The 15,304-nt window shown below is 40.3% G+C and overlaps 1 protein-coding gene across 1 annotated transcript in view; it reads left to right on the plus strand.

The window, feature by feature from the left end:
* Positions 1-15,075, plus strand: part of LOC139718648 (protein Wnt-16-like) — a 35,136-nt gene extending 20,061 nt beyond the window's left edge. Inside the window, exons 4-5 of the mRNA XM_071630108.1 lie at positions 7,392-7,762; positions 14,602-15,075. Of these exons, the coding sequence (XP_071486209.1) occupies positions 7,392-7,762; positions 14,602-15,075 (845 nt within the window). The remainder of the gene's footprint in view (positions 1-7,391; positions 7,763-14,601) is intronic.
* The last annotated feature ends 229 nt before the right edge of the window (positions 15,076-15,304 follow it).

Consider the following 15,304-nt stretch of genomic DNA (forward strand, 5'->3'; position numbering starts at 1 on the left):
TAGCTGATGTCTCGCTAGAAATTTCTCTCTATCTACTCTACATAGACATTAGTTGACATGCGGTCTGACCGTGTCTAGAATTATCGAAATTTAGAATGCCTGTTTCTCTTTACCTTTAATTTATGTTTATGTATTCAGCATTACGTTGAGTTGTTGTAATTATATCTGAAAGAATTTATGATACTAGAAATAAGAGTTGATTTGAATTCAATCGGAAATTAGAATTAACCTTATATTAAACGAAAAGCCGCCTGTAACTACATGTATCTTATTTCAAAGTTGCCTACGCCTGTCCATCCAGACCCAGCCAGCCAGCGTTCCTTTTATTCAGACGAGTACATACACTCGTCCTTAGCTCTTTTTTTCGCCAATGTCATCTAATTACGGTTATAAAAACTCCGCTTATCTTAAGGCTAATTACAAGAGCTCACTGGGTGACGGGGCATCAAATACTGACATTAACTGTTATCTTATCGAGACAAGAAAGAACAAAATTTACAAGTTGCACTAAATAAGTATTGCAAATGAAATATAACGCGCAACAAAATTATTACCTCAAAATGTTTACAATACAAGTGAAGCTATCATAGTTTTACTAGTACATGATGTCTGTGCTGAGAATGTTACCCTTGAATTACACAATGTTCAATGAGATTTTTGCACAGATCGACAAGGTTTTAAAGGGCAATGACTTTTTTTTTTTACCCGATGAAATCAGACAAGCAAGGTCATTTTATTGGATGCCAGAGATTTGCATATATTTCAGTTTATGACCCGTTCCGTTTGCCCAGATCGTCCGAATTCGGTCAGAACCTAGTAACCTTTGCTCTGTACCGTGAATATCACAAGCCCATGTCGCGACACTTCATCAATACATAAAATAATGCCACCGTGTACCTGTATATCGTCTGGATGACGACAGTTTGAACGCGCAATCGCGAGACGATATTATCGTATCGTTGGGTTATCGATGTTCGATTGAGAGGGCGCTTCACAATCAATAACTCGCTGTGATGAAAATTTTTTCCACACTCACTACCAACTGTCGCCATACCGTATTGTCATACAGGTTTATGAACATCATGTTCATGAGTCTTAAACCTTCAGTGTTGAGATTATATTTATACCATATGCGTGTGTAATTATGTGGCATTACACGCACAATGAAAATCACCACAATGTAACACCGTGCACGTCGAAAATAACACACAAAAAAGACCGTTCAAAAGCCATATAACGTGCAAGCATGTGCAGAATAATGGTTCATTGTTCCACGTCTACTTCCCCCTCCCTTCTGTGCAGAAAGATGTTTAAAATCTCTCGGAAAAATGTAGTTGCCTTGAGGCCTGACATTATTTCAGATCGATTATTGGTCGGTGAGGAATTTGATTTCTTGAATATCGGTGTGATATGTATTTGTCATGCGATATAGGAGCTAAATGAGGCGTTACACTTCGGTTCAGACCTAAGCGCAGTTTGCTACACCACCGATAAAGGAAACGATTATCATGTTTCAATATATGCTCTTGGAATTAAAAATATCTCCGGGCATTTTTCCGAAATCCTCCTTCGCCGGGAGTTGCGGCGTCGCTGCAAAATGTATCAAAGCGGCCGGCGAAAATTCCTTACCCCTTTTTTATTCTTCTCCTTGAATTCTGGAATAAGCATCGTCAACAAGGAAAAACTGATATTGTAGAACATTTTTGGAGGGCAATTTATGATTCCTGAGCAATGTGACACGGATTGTATTCACACTGTACGATCGAATTTGTTGTTTCTGGTTTAGATCTCGACAATATTCTTCGAGAGTCAACGTTATTGAATATATCCACACAAGTGGGGCTTTGTTCTTCGGCTTAGACTGGTGTTATACAAATGGACGTCCGCCAAGTAACCACATCGATGAAAAGCGAACTCAACTACACTTACGAGATTTATTGGTACAATGTATCTGGTAATCCGTAATAGTTTCTTTCTCGTTTCTTTTTTACGGACCCGCTACTCTTTAAATGCAGTATACTAAACAATGTTCAAGTTGACGTTATCAGAATAAACAGAATGGAAGGCGGGTCATTAAACTGAACATGAAACCTAATGAGCACAGTAATGTCTCCCAAGTTTCACATCGTAGCACGTTAACAGTGAGGTCAGTTGCAACCGCACAATTCTCTCATGGGTTTGTACAGACGGACAGACACACACACACACACACACACACACATAGGAACTTCTACCCTGTAAAGCCATCGTATTTAGATTATTTCTATATATTCTACCATAATTTGTTGAGGATGATACAAGTTTTGTTATGATTTCATAAAAAAAATACGGAAATTAAGGGAATATTGGTGTGCAGATCTGTGTGAAACTGATCAGGGAGATGAGACAATGGCGGTGAAACTATCACATCATTAATTAATTGACATACATGTACCAATATCACTTCTATGAAAACATGTGAAACTTTTCGATTCCATGACCTCCTCCCGTCATATTTTTTCGGAAACTTTTACCACTCCGTTCGTTTGATTTCCCTCTGTCTATCAAATTTATCGTGAACATGAAATAGAACTGAATTGTACTTTCCCCAAGTCCCTTTCTGGATTCCATGTGAGCAGACGACAGAGCAGTGTCAATGTAATATTATCGTCATGTAGGCCCTATATGTATGTATTCCTGTATACATAAACACGGTGTATATAACAGTTGGAGTTGCATGAGCTGATAACATTCATATTTTGAATATTGAAGGGAAATAGCAAAGAAGCGTCAGACGATATGAGACCCCCCCCCCACCCCAGCCTATAGTTTTTCCCGATTTGAGAATGAGGAGAAAATAAATCACCTCGTGCTCTATACTAGCTAGGTCTTTTTTTCTTTTTTTATGTTTTTATTATTAAAAAAAACATGACGTACAAACAAGAATAAAACAATACATGCATTATAATTTGACACAATCAAACAAAGTATTACACATTAAACATAAGCTTATTAAAATAGATGCCAAGATTACGATTTTTAAGGAAATGTCGGTTGTTTTTTTTTTTTTTTTTTTTAACACGAATATAAGAGAGCAGTAAAGGGAACGAGGGTTTAACCTTTTGGAATTTACAGCGATATATGAAAAATTTTGTGCAGAGCAAAAAGAAATTGATACAAGAGGAGTGAGGTTGAGAATGGTTGACTCCATAATTATTGACTAGGTCTTGTTCGCACTATGCTGCGAAGGGGTAGAGTAGGCTCCACCATAAACCTGCACACACAGACATCGCCATTAAATGTGGCGCTGACAGGGGAACACAAGCTTTTAATGGCGACCAGTAAGAATCCTAATCTTTAAAGACAGAGGAAAAAGATCGACATTGTACTTATTAAAGGTCCTGGACTGCTTTTGTTAACTGGTTGCATATGAAACACGTTGTCCTATAAGAGAGAGGGAGAGTGGAAAAATACTCTGTATAGAGGAAAGATTTTGAAGAAAAGAACTCATAATATTACGGCTGAAGGGTAGTGAAAGTAGGGGGAACAAACAAACAAAAATAATTAATTGATGACCATTTGAATGTCTGTATTTTATACAAAGCTATGCCCTATGCGGCTCTACAGGCTGTCATAGATTTTTTATGATAACCTCTTCAGCGTCATCGGCAACCTGCTTTTTGTTTGTTTGTTGTTGTTTTTTGCATGTTTTATTGAAATCAATTCAAATCAACAAGATTTACATGCGATTATAAATGACTGGAACTCACCTAATTGCACAAAACAACAACAGCAAAAAAGAAGAAGAAGAAAGAAAAATGGGGGGAGGCAACCTTTTTTTGGCAACGTCCTTAGAATTTCAAGACAGTGGTTCTGAGAATTTAATCAGGTGACTCATATATGTCTTGCTTCATGCAAACAAAAAATTAAGAACCTCTCCCCCCGCCCCAACCCCCCCCCCCAAAAAAAAAAAAACACAGGTAAAATGTTAAAAATTTTGACTTGTAGAATGCGGAGGAATATCACACTTCTTTCTCCTAGAGGAACAAAACACAAAAGCATGTGCAGATCTTTTTAAGTTCTCCATGATTTCGTTTTTGGAAGAAAAAGATTGTGATAGCTATATGAGGTGCACTGCAGTTTCAGTTTTCCATTTTTTGGATCTTCAAGGAATATTCTTACCGTCTGTATTTCAAATGCACACCACACTGTACCACCGTATAGATTTCAGAATTATTATGTAATCTGTGCCTGCTCCAAGCCAAACTAGTGTACACAGTTGCAACATTCACAGATATGGAGACTCGCCCGACCCTGCAAGTCTACAACTTGTACGTGCCAAAGACTGAAGAGGTGTCGAACGTTAGCTGCTGAAGAAACCCCCACTCTATTTAACCCTTTACAAAACTCTGTCTATAGAAATTGCACCTGTATGTCTTGTCCTGGATGTGGGAGAGTCAAGCGTAATACGCTTTCAGCTGGTAACCTTTATCAAAACTCGATCTTGAGACGCGCGCAGACATCGAGCAAACAGCCATGTCGTCTGAGCCAGGTAACGGGCGAGAGCGGCCGAGTTTCGTTACCCTGGTAACTTGCAAGGCTTTGAAAATCTCAAGTCGCGAACGGATTTTGTTTTTCGCCTCTAATCCCACTCAAATTGAAGAGGATGACTCACTAGAAGGACCCCCATATAAGTGGTGAAGCGTGTCTGTACGCTATTTTTGTCATACATGTGTGATTGTAACACCTTTAAGTACCCTTACGTGGTCAATTTAAAAGATTTACAATTTGAAAGGACAAGGTTCAGGAAGTGATGGTGCACGGTGATGGTCCCGATGTACCACTTAGAGTGCAATTCGTTCCATGCAAAGTTAAAATTAGCTTTAATGAATAAAGTCCAAACATGTAGTACAGATTTCATCTTCATCGGACCCGAGTGAAGAAGATTTGAGCTTACGAAATTTTGAAAGTTTCGCATGTTTTAAGGAAACAGTGACATAGTATTGACAGTGACAACCATGTAATTACATTAATGAGCTGTAAATGAATAGATGAGTGAGGATGCCTGTGCTTGCTTTAAAACAGATGAGTTGATTTATCTTTCATGCAGAAGATAAACCAACGAAACAGAACTGAAAAACAGTCCTTGAACAGAGTATAAATTGCCGCACGATGAAGGGAAAATAATGCATTAATTGGTGATGAAATAAATTGCACGTCTCGTAATAATAATGTGACCGTCTGAATAGCTGATTAATAGCTGAAAGCTGAATTGTCTTTGAAGAATTAGACTCCTCGTGTTCCCCTGGCTTGCGTTCTGTTGGTGGAAGTCCGCAGAAATTCGTTGTCAGGACCAATAGAGTTTTTGCACCTTGATCCACAAAGTTGTGTAGCCTACGTTCCTCAATAACGCGCCATCATCATTATCACTCCCCCCCCCCCCCTCTTTTCACACTTACACACTCCCTCTCGTCCACTTTCCTCTTCTCTTCTTTTACTTTACTCTGCTCTTCTCTTCTCTCGAGGAAATTTAAGGTAAACAGCGCCGCTGGTTACAATTTTTTCATAGCTAATCGTGCACTTTGCATTCCTCGTTTGCTTTATTAGGTATATACCACAGATTTTTTCCCCTTTTTTTCCGGAGCCCACTGTTTGTTAGTGCTAATTCTAAACCAACACCGCCGGCTATGATTTCCTTATGCGGCGATTATAATTCTGACATATTGCAGAGTCAACCGATGTTGTGAAACCAAATGATAAATATTGATCGGGAACAAGGTCGCCAAAGACCAGAAATTGATATGTCTTTGTCGTAAAACGCGGTTGTACTTTATAATATGATAAATTAAAGCGATAACCTACTCTGGAGTAATTGCGAAGCTCACGGGTTATATAGCTTCGGGAATGTTGATTTTGTCGAATTGGAGAGAGTCCGAAGCCCAAGGTCGCCATCTTGACGGTCATCAAAGTTCGTGGAGGGCGCACTAACCCGACCTATTTGATGTCTGGACTCGGGCGACAAGGAAATTGAAACATACTAGTACTGTAAATGACTCCGTGCGTGGTCTTTGATGCGAGATAAAATTCACCATGAAGTCCTGAGCAATATTTTGTGTGCTTCTGCTAACCAACGATGCCTTGATGATAATATCCATGTATTTGGTCCACGTCTTCTTCTTCTTCTTCAAATTACTCCTCAACGTTCCATTTGGAACCAAACGAGGAGGAATACACCTACACGTGTTCCTTTCTGGTCCGCACTCCGAAGTGGTTCTGTTCTAAAAGCGCAGTTCCATTTCGGGTCCATTTTGAACTTTAAGGCCCGAATTCACGAAGGTGGTACAATTGAAACCATGGTTTAAACCATGGACAATTTGTACGAAGCGCCAAGTGTCGCATGGCCGATTTCGTTAAGAAATCAGTCATTTCGACCACAGAATGACCATTTCATTGACGAAATGTTCATCTCGTTAACGAAATAATTATTTTGTCGACGAAATGTTGTCATTTCGTTACGAAATGGCTGATTTCGTAACGAATTAGGCCATGCGACACTTGGCGCTCCATACAAATTGTCCATGGTTTAATCCATTTGTTTCAATTGTACCACCTTCGTGAATTCGGGCGTAAGAATTCAATATCAAGCGTAAAAACAAACAAAGAAAAAAATCACCGAAAAAAAAGGTCTAAATTTACGGAATGATAATGTTGTGAGCTCATGTCCGTAGTATACACGTGCCATTATGACCAAAATCATCGTCTTGTGGAAAAAGAAAACTGCTTAACTTTCTCAGTGTCTGATTTGAAGATTGTATACTTGTTCAGTAAAGTCAACATGACATGAAGTGTAATTTTGCTGTATGTTAAGAACAACAAAAGTAACCAATGTCGATATTAGAAACGGTTTATTTCGTAGTTTAAAAAAATAATGTAAGTTGAAGACATCATCGCCTAGTTCAGTTTGCATGTATTCGATGAATTATGTGGGGCGGCTGTGGCAAGGTGGATAAGTCTCCTGACTCCCAATCGGAGGACCGCAGTTCGAATCCAGTCCAGTGCTTTTATACGTCCTTGGACAAAATGTTTTTAACCCACTAAGTCCCTTTTGATCCCAGCTCTCGACCCAGGTGTATAAATGGGTATCTGGCAACGCTAGGGTAATAATAATGGCTGGGCCCTCTGGTAGAGCAGTGACAACACTGAAGAGACTACCCTGGATAAAGAAGACCATACTGTTATTATTAGGGCCTATTACATGATTTTCTTTTTAACATTCAAGAACTTTCTTATTCTATGACCGATTTCGTTTCAAATTCTACCATACGTTTCGTATGATTTTACTCTATCGGTTGTTAAAGCAACTCGAACATCGTGTAAAATTGTACCTTAAACTCCACTCTCTTACTTCGCAGGTAACAAGGAGACCGCGTTCATCTACGCCATCACCTCCGCGGGCGTCGTCTACTCCGTCACCCGCTCTTGCAGCCTCGGCAACCTGACGGAGTGCGGGTGCACGGTCGCTCGTGGTCATCCGGGTGACGACGTCCTGGACGATGCCGAGGAGTGGAGGTGGGGCGGCTGTAGCGACAACGTCGATTATGGAATGGCTCTCTCAAAGAAATTTGTCGATGCGGCCGACCGATCGTCTTCATCATCGTCGTCATCCAGGTCGTCTTCCTTGTCGACGTCGGGGCCGCCGGCCGCGCCCACAAACAGTCGGAAGCTGACGAGAGAATCCGAAAAGCGTGTCATGAATCTTCACAACAACGAGGCGGGTAGACAGGTAAGGTCAAAGGTTAATATTGTCAGGGACTAAAAGTCACATGAATGTTTTCAACGCTGACAAGTGATTTTGGAAAGAATGAGAGATATTTATGTGCAGTGTACTGATGGCAAGGATAAAGCAGAGATAAAATATGCGTGGCGTCTCGTGTCATCCCCGGAGCGGTTGTGCTGTTGCGTATACACCTCTAATTCTCTTAAATACCGCGTAACAGCCTCAATGTGTCTGACATTGCTGACATTGTCTTTTCTCTAATTATAACTTCTGATTTATTTTCCTTCAAACTCTTTTCTTTTTCCTTAAATTCTTCCCCTTCTTCTATGAATGTGGTACCTTTCTTTCGTCTCTTTCGTCTTCTTCTGTTGCTTCTTTTCTCAAGTTCTTTTTTCCCTTTTTTCTCCTTCTGTATCCCCTATTTGTGATCCTATTCTCCTTTTTCTTTACCGTTTTCTTCTTTTACTGTTATCTTCGACCTCTTCTCATTCCTCGTCCGCTTCTCACTTTCTTCTTCGAAACTGTTTCTCCTAACTCTTCTTCTTCTTCCTCTTCTTTTCATTTTTCCTTCTTTTATTCCTGGCTCTATCTCTTGATGATGGGGGATAAGTGTGATCAGTTGCGGGCCAACAAAGGATGATGTAAACGCAATAAATTGGCGTTTTAACCGAATTTCGTGACCTCATATTGCACTCACGAACTCATTGTCAAAGACAATTTGCGGCTTGTACAGGATCGCGCGTAATTGACGGAAACAAACGGAGCACGTGCTCGCTGTTTGCCGTGCACAAGCGGTTTTACGCCGTAAAGTGATTAGTCATGCCAGTACAAGACGGTTTAGTCCGTGCGTATGTGTCGACTACTATCACGTCTCTGTACTGGTCGTTTGTGTGTATAAATTTTTTTTTAGTATGTACTGGATATTTATTGAGAACATGGTATAATGGAGAATACCTTGATGACACTTAAGTCGAATTAGAATCTTCTTGGGTATGATGAACAGATTATTTTCGCAAATGCTAATTTGAACGCAAAAAAACCCATGTTGAAACAAAGCATGATGTGTAGCAGTGTAAAAGTAACTTTCATCAGACAACATGTGTTTGGGTTTTATGAGAAACTGCTTCAGAAGTTTGGCATGGAAATTTACTAACTCAAATGAATAGATTTTTAATGTTTTTTTAAACTCATTTTACCTAATACCCGCAGCCAAAATTCATAACGTTTTGTTGAAATGTTATATCATGCCTGTGATTCAGTTCTTGCCTCGTTTTGACGAAACAATGCGACAAGGAGCGCAAATTCTTATGATCTTTTCTTAAAAGGCCTTGAAATGACTATGAAATTGGACTGAAGTTTATCAAATAATGTTTATGTTAATATAAACAATCTTAGCTGCATGGCCCTACATTAACATCCATTGTCTGTGTTGGAGTGAGAGCATGGACTGGTTGCCGGTGAAAGTAATCGTTGACTATTCAAAACAAGTCAAAAATATCTGAGTGACACGATTGGGTGATGTTTGTCATTCCATAGGTTAGTTTATCCGAAAATGAAATAAGACTCGCTATTCCGAAGCACATAGATTCCATAATTATCTACCTAGATCATCTACCTAGTGCATCCGAAAATGGAATAGGGTTTGTTGCATTATACCGAAGGTTCTTTAATCCGAAAATGAAAATGAGGTCTGTTATTCCGAGGGTTCGTTCATCTAAAAATAAAGACAAGGTGCGTATTCACGAACCTTAGGAATTCTGAACCTTATTTGGTTGTCCGATCAACGAACATTTGGAGTAACGAACCGTTGTTTGTTTTTTTTTCGGATTAACGAACCTTCGGAGTAACAAACCTTCGGAATAAAGAACTGTATATAATTATAACCGACAAGATTTACCGTACTTTATTTTCTTCTCTCATTGATAGCGGTGTTTGAGTAAACTATTTCGGAAACGGTCTACTTGCACGATGTTGATGTTTATAGATATTATGACGACAGCATGCTATGTTAAACTCTTGCAAGTTGAAGCGTTTTGTCGTCATCAGAACATCATTTCGAAACAAAAAAAGTCGGCAAAAAGTTGACGATGGTTCGATTCGAGCCACGACAATCATGTTTAAACCCGCGTCTTTAAGCTGCACGTCACTGGCCAATAAAACGTCATTTTAAGACTCAGGTGATTATGTAAGAACATCTGCATGGTGACGCTGGAATGCGAGATAGTCGTGTTTTTCCTTCGCTTCCTCGACGTTTTCATGAGAATCTTCGGTGTCATTTACGACATATACGAATATTTGTCCACTTGGATGACACCACATAATGTACTGTTATACTGCAATGTATAGGCGGGCCGTTTATCACATGTTTGAAATGACCGGGACAAAAAGAAAACACCCATTGTTACCATTTCTCCAAAAAAAAGGTCGCCGTTGAACCCAACTATAACTGATTGGTCAACTTTCTATTCTTATGTGCGAAATGAAGATAATTATTCAAACCATGCATTGGTCAACTTTCTATTCTAATGTGCGAATGAAGATAATTACTCAAACCATGCATATATCTATATCTATATCTATCTATATAATGAGAAGTTGAAAGGAGCGGTAGGCGCAGCTAGATGTCAGTAGGTTTAATGGCCGAGCTTTCGGTCCGTCAGTGGACCTTCATCAGGGCTGCTTCAACAGACAGGATAAATTAAATGACTCCGTACAGCATCACTCTGCTTTAAACATTTTGTGTGTGTGTGTGTGTGTGTGTGGGATGTAGGGTTACAATATGTGTTGAATACACTTGAAATCATGGACTTGAGTTGACTTTGAAAAGAAAATCATATCTTAGTATCACACAGTAATAATGTATTAACATATAATATATAACATACACAACTTACTATGATATTATAGGAGACACATTGACATAATATTATTCAGAACAGATTGATAGCCTAAGCTATGCAATATCGTCATACTGCTAGGTCAGTAATCGGCAAAGAAATGTTGAAAATACGCATTACATACAAATTTTATCAATAATTTCAGAATTAAATCAATGTGTAGCACTCTGACCTTCATATAGGCCCAGTCCTGTTTATTTGATGGAAATGAAATAAATTTGAATCTTGAATCTCCTTTCAATACAAAAAGCAAATACGGAATATTACAAATTTTAATCTACAAGTTCCAACTTACGGTCATAGTGATGAACTCTTGAGTGGACTTCTAGGATATTTAAAAAGAGGAATTCATAAAGAGCGTGGGAGAAAAAGAGGGGGATGGGGGGGGGGAGGGAGGGAATACCTCTATAACAAATTCTCAAAAATATCGTCCGATTCGCGTGAAGATAAAAATTTGATTTCGGTTTGGACAGTTGCACCATCCGCCAGTTTTACGGCGTGACTGAATGCTCGCTCAGATGTTGCCGATCCGGCAACCAACGGCGTTGGAATCTCTAATGTGTTTGTTGTGGTTGACTTATTATGGAGCAGTCGCGTCACGGATGAAGTACTCTAATACAAGTGTAGTATCATTTTCAGATTTCATAAACAGCTGGGTGAAGGAGAGTGGTCATGACGTCATTCTGACTGTCCCACTTCCGGTGATGATTCGTTTTAGTCATATTTGTTGGGATATTAATTGTTTCGTGGAAATTTGTAATAGGCGTACCAAAACTATTTCATCGCATATTTTGGTCATTGTACATTCAATTCCTCTTCCGATATTCGATGCCACAGTCGCGACACAGGAACAATGCGTCCCTATCGTATGGGAAAGAGTAGGAAAATAAGTTTGAATCTGTGTTTAGATATTGAACAAGCCCCCCTACAAAAATAGAAGAGACCAAAACAATGCAATACAAAACAAACAACACAAAAAACACTGTTGTTAATCCCGTTTCGTTTAGCATCTGCGCGAGGATATCTTTTGCGCTGCACGACCGGGGACCTACAGGCGAGTTTTGGCACCGGATGCCCCATGCCGATTTTAAAGTCGCAATTGACATACTAGTCTTGTACTCTACGGTATCTCAGTTCTATCCATTAATGTTCATTTTTTTTTTCATGTCATTTCGCTGCATGTAATAACACGACAAGAACTAGGGTTTGTTTGGATCAAAGGCTTTTGCCGCCAATCGCGCATAAACAGGATAGCGGGTGAGGCCGTTAAACGCGCGACCAAGGCCAAGCGTGCCCGAAGAGAACGGCTTGCAGACGACACGTTTATAATGATATTCTGCACATGCATCCTTCTTGCTACCATCACGCCATTTTCTGGTTACAGTACCCTTGCCGTTAGCTACAGCTTTGCACTTAATAAGAAGGTTATCGCATGTTAGGGAGCCGTGTCACGTTCAGAACCTATTTTAGCATTCCGCTTCCTCTTACGGCAAGAGAAACGACCCCCCCCCCCCCCACACACACACACACACACAAAAAAAGATGATAAATTATTGATGGTGATTACGGGAAACGGGTGTTGCTTTCAGCATGTTGGTCAGTTGTACATGCTATGTGCTAAATAATGCCGATGTAATTTTCATTTGCATTAGAGACCCATATGACTGAAGTTAATGTTGAGGGATAACACAACAAATGAATTATCATCTGCAAGAGGGTTGATGGTCTAATATATTATAGTACAAACTGAAGCTGATTGTATGACTGATAGTAATCTTAATTTTGGGGTTAACCGAGTGCCTCCCTTACTCGCAATAATTGAATGTCAAACTCTTGTTGCTACAGTTCCTGGGAAAGATAGAGTTCTGGAATATTGCCGCGAGATTCTAGGAAGTTTTTCTTTGTTTGGTTTTTGTTTTGAATCCGGTCATCACTACAAACTGTATCTCTGTCTACATATCGATCTCCGTGATAACTATTTGATCACAGGATTTTCAAACTAGCAGTTTGTCGGAAGAGATGAAACTATGACCTATCAGTAGCTACATCATTTAGTGGCATGCTTATTGATGAAGGGCACGAGCGTCAAGATTATTTGGAAATCTTGACAATTCTTCCGTCATGATCCTCTTATAATATGTGGTTACCTATAATGAGGGTTATTTCATTGAAAAGAGAATACCTCTGCCCATTTCTGACTTGATTAATCTCGGCTTTGGACAGCGTCCGTTCAATTAATCATAGCACTCGCATTCTTCGGCCTTTGTTGGTCGAACGGTCGCGTGAAAGAAAAACAAAACAAAGCAAAACACTGGGGCAAAACAAAGCCATGCAAGCAAACAGTGAGATGTCCCCGTTTCGGCCCAACGCCAATTCAAAGGTGTGGGACCCGCTGACTTAGCGCGTCATTAAACACCTTGTGTCGGGAAGGGTAAACAGGGGCGAAGTTTAATGGCTTGTACAAATCCTCTTACAAGGCGATGTAGAGAGCTAACGTTCCTCGTAAATTGGGTGCTCAAGTGTGATGTACAAGAAGAGAGTAGGGAAGAACGACAACTTAGTTAAAGCAAATTCTCCACACCTCCGTGCCAAACGATGACGAAGATGAAAAACTCGAAAAAGATGCATTTTATGTTCCGACCTCCCACGAACTCATCCTTAGTGCTGGTTATCTAGTGACTACACTCAGCTCCATGATGACGTAGCTCGTATTTAATGAGTCATTGGTTTTTGGAATTAATCAGGTTAAACTCATCATCATTTTACCTACATAGCTGCATTAAGGAGTACATGTCGCATAAGACAGTGTCTAAAAGTTGCGTGAAACATTATAATTCCAATCTGTAAAGGTAATCAAATAAATAGAGACTGTCGGTACACACTCTATCTGTATTGTTTAACTTGTATCTTAGCGACAAAATAAAATGTTTCATTGCATGAGACAGTGACTCAAATGTCATTTTACTATAAAAAAACCATGTGGAATTAACATTAAAGTTTCATTGACTTTGACTGAAATGTTTAAGTATATTGAGTAGCAGATATTTCGTCATTCACCATTCCATTAGTTGGCACTGATAAAGGAACTGTCTCTTAAATTTCTCTGTAATGTAGGTTGAGCCTCTCTCACGGCTCGGAAAATGACATCCACTCCCACCCCCACCTCCCCCACCCCCCCCCCCCAAAAAAAGAGAGATGATATTAACAATCAATATGCCTTGCTGATTGATAGACAAAATTCATTCTGCCGGATTGGTAAACTTGTATCATGGTGCCTAATTTGCTTCGGCTATTGGTAATTTATACTTATCTTTTATATATTTTTCTACATAAATGATTTTTTTTTTCTTTTTCATGGTATCATCAGCATTTTGACAGAAATTTCCACTCACATCAGTTGATTATTGCAATTTTAGATATCTTGAATCCACAACCAGGCTTGTCATACAGTTGCGCGTTGTACCGACATCACGCTCACTTGGCGTCTGGTCACAACGTTGATAACGCCAGGACGCCCTCCAACGTTTGAATATTCCCATCAGCAAGACACAGGTGGCGCTCTAGCATAATTTGCAACAGTCGGGAGTACCCAGGTTGCCAACTAATTTGTTGGGTGCCTGGAAATCGAGAATCGGTTGTCGATAGAATTGGCATGACCGTGACGTCAATCTACGAACAATAAAATTCAATCAAAGCTTTGTTTAAACCTTGAGTGACCTAGTAGGTAAAGCTATAGGAAAGTTATGATAGAATTTTGGAGGTTTCGGAAAGAGTGGACTTTTAATTGTAAGTCCACTTGTACGATCAGGGGATGCCAATTCAAATGACAGCCATAAATAGTACTTGCATTTTGTGTACATTTCTTGTCTTCTTTGTCTGTATAGTTATATCAATATGACAATCATATTCACATGCTTGTTTGTTCGTTTGCTCACTCTGTTTGCACAGATAATGAAGATCAACATGAGAACGCAGTGTCGGTGTCACGGCGTATCGGCCTCGTGCTCGATCAAGACGTGTTGGCAGACGATGCCCACTTTCCTTGAAGTCGGCGACATCATTAAAGAAAAGTACCGCTACAGCTTCGAGGTCATCGTCCGGAAGAAGAAGAAGCGCCCCCAGCTCCGACATAAGGCCAAGCGCAATCGACGATACCCCATCGCCGACGACGACCTGGTGTACATGCAGCGCTCGCCCAACTACTGCCGCCTCGACCAGGAGCGGGGCATCGTCGGGACGACGGCCCGAGAGTGCAACCGCACCTCGATGGGGTCCGACAGCTGCGACCTGCTCTGCTGCGGCCGAGGCTACAACACGCAGGAGATCCGGCGGGTGGAGCGCTGCGACTGCAAGTTCGTCTGGTGTTGCAAAGTCAAGTGTAGGGTGTGCGAGACGGTGCAGGACATCTACACGTGTAAATGAGACGCGCAAACTACGCGCGCGCCCACCACAAAATCTGTTACACCTTTTTACACTGGCAATTAACCTGCTATCCAACACTCAGTGACTGCTGTTATACGCTGGGAAGCCATGGAACATTTTGTGTAAACTCGTTGCGTTGACTCGTGAGTAAAAGAAGAGACACACAAGTGAAGCGTTTGCACACCAGGGGCAAATCTGCAAGTACTGGGCATGATGGTGGAATAAACTC

Source organism: Diadema antillarum, unplaced genomic scaffold (assembly GCF_040938485.1).
Source record: "Diadema antillarum isolate AM-2024a unplaced genomic scaffold, OU_Dant_1.0 scf00000098, whole genome shotgun sequence".
NCBI classification, from domain to species: domain Eukaryota; kingdom Metazoa; phylum Echinodermata; class Echinoidea; order Diadematoida; family Diadematidae; genus Diadema; species Diadema antillarum.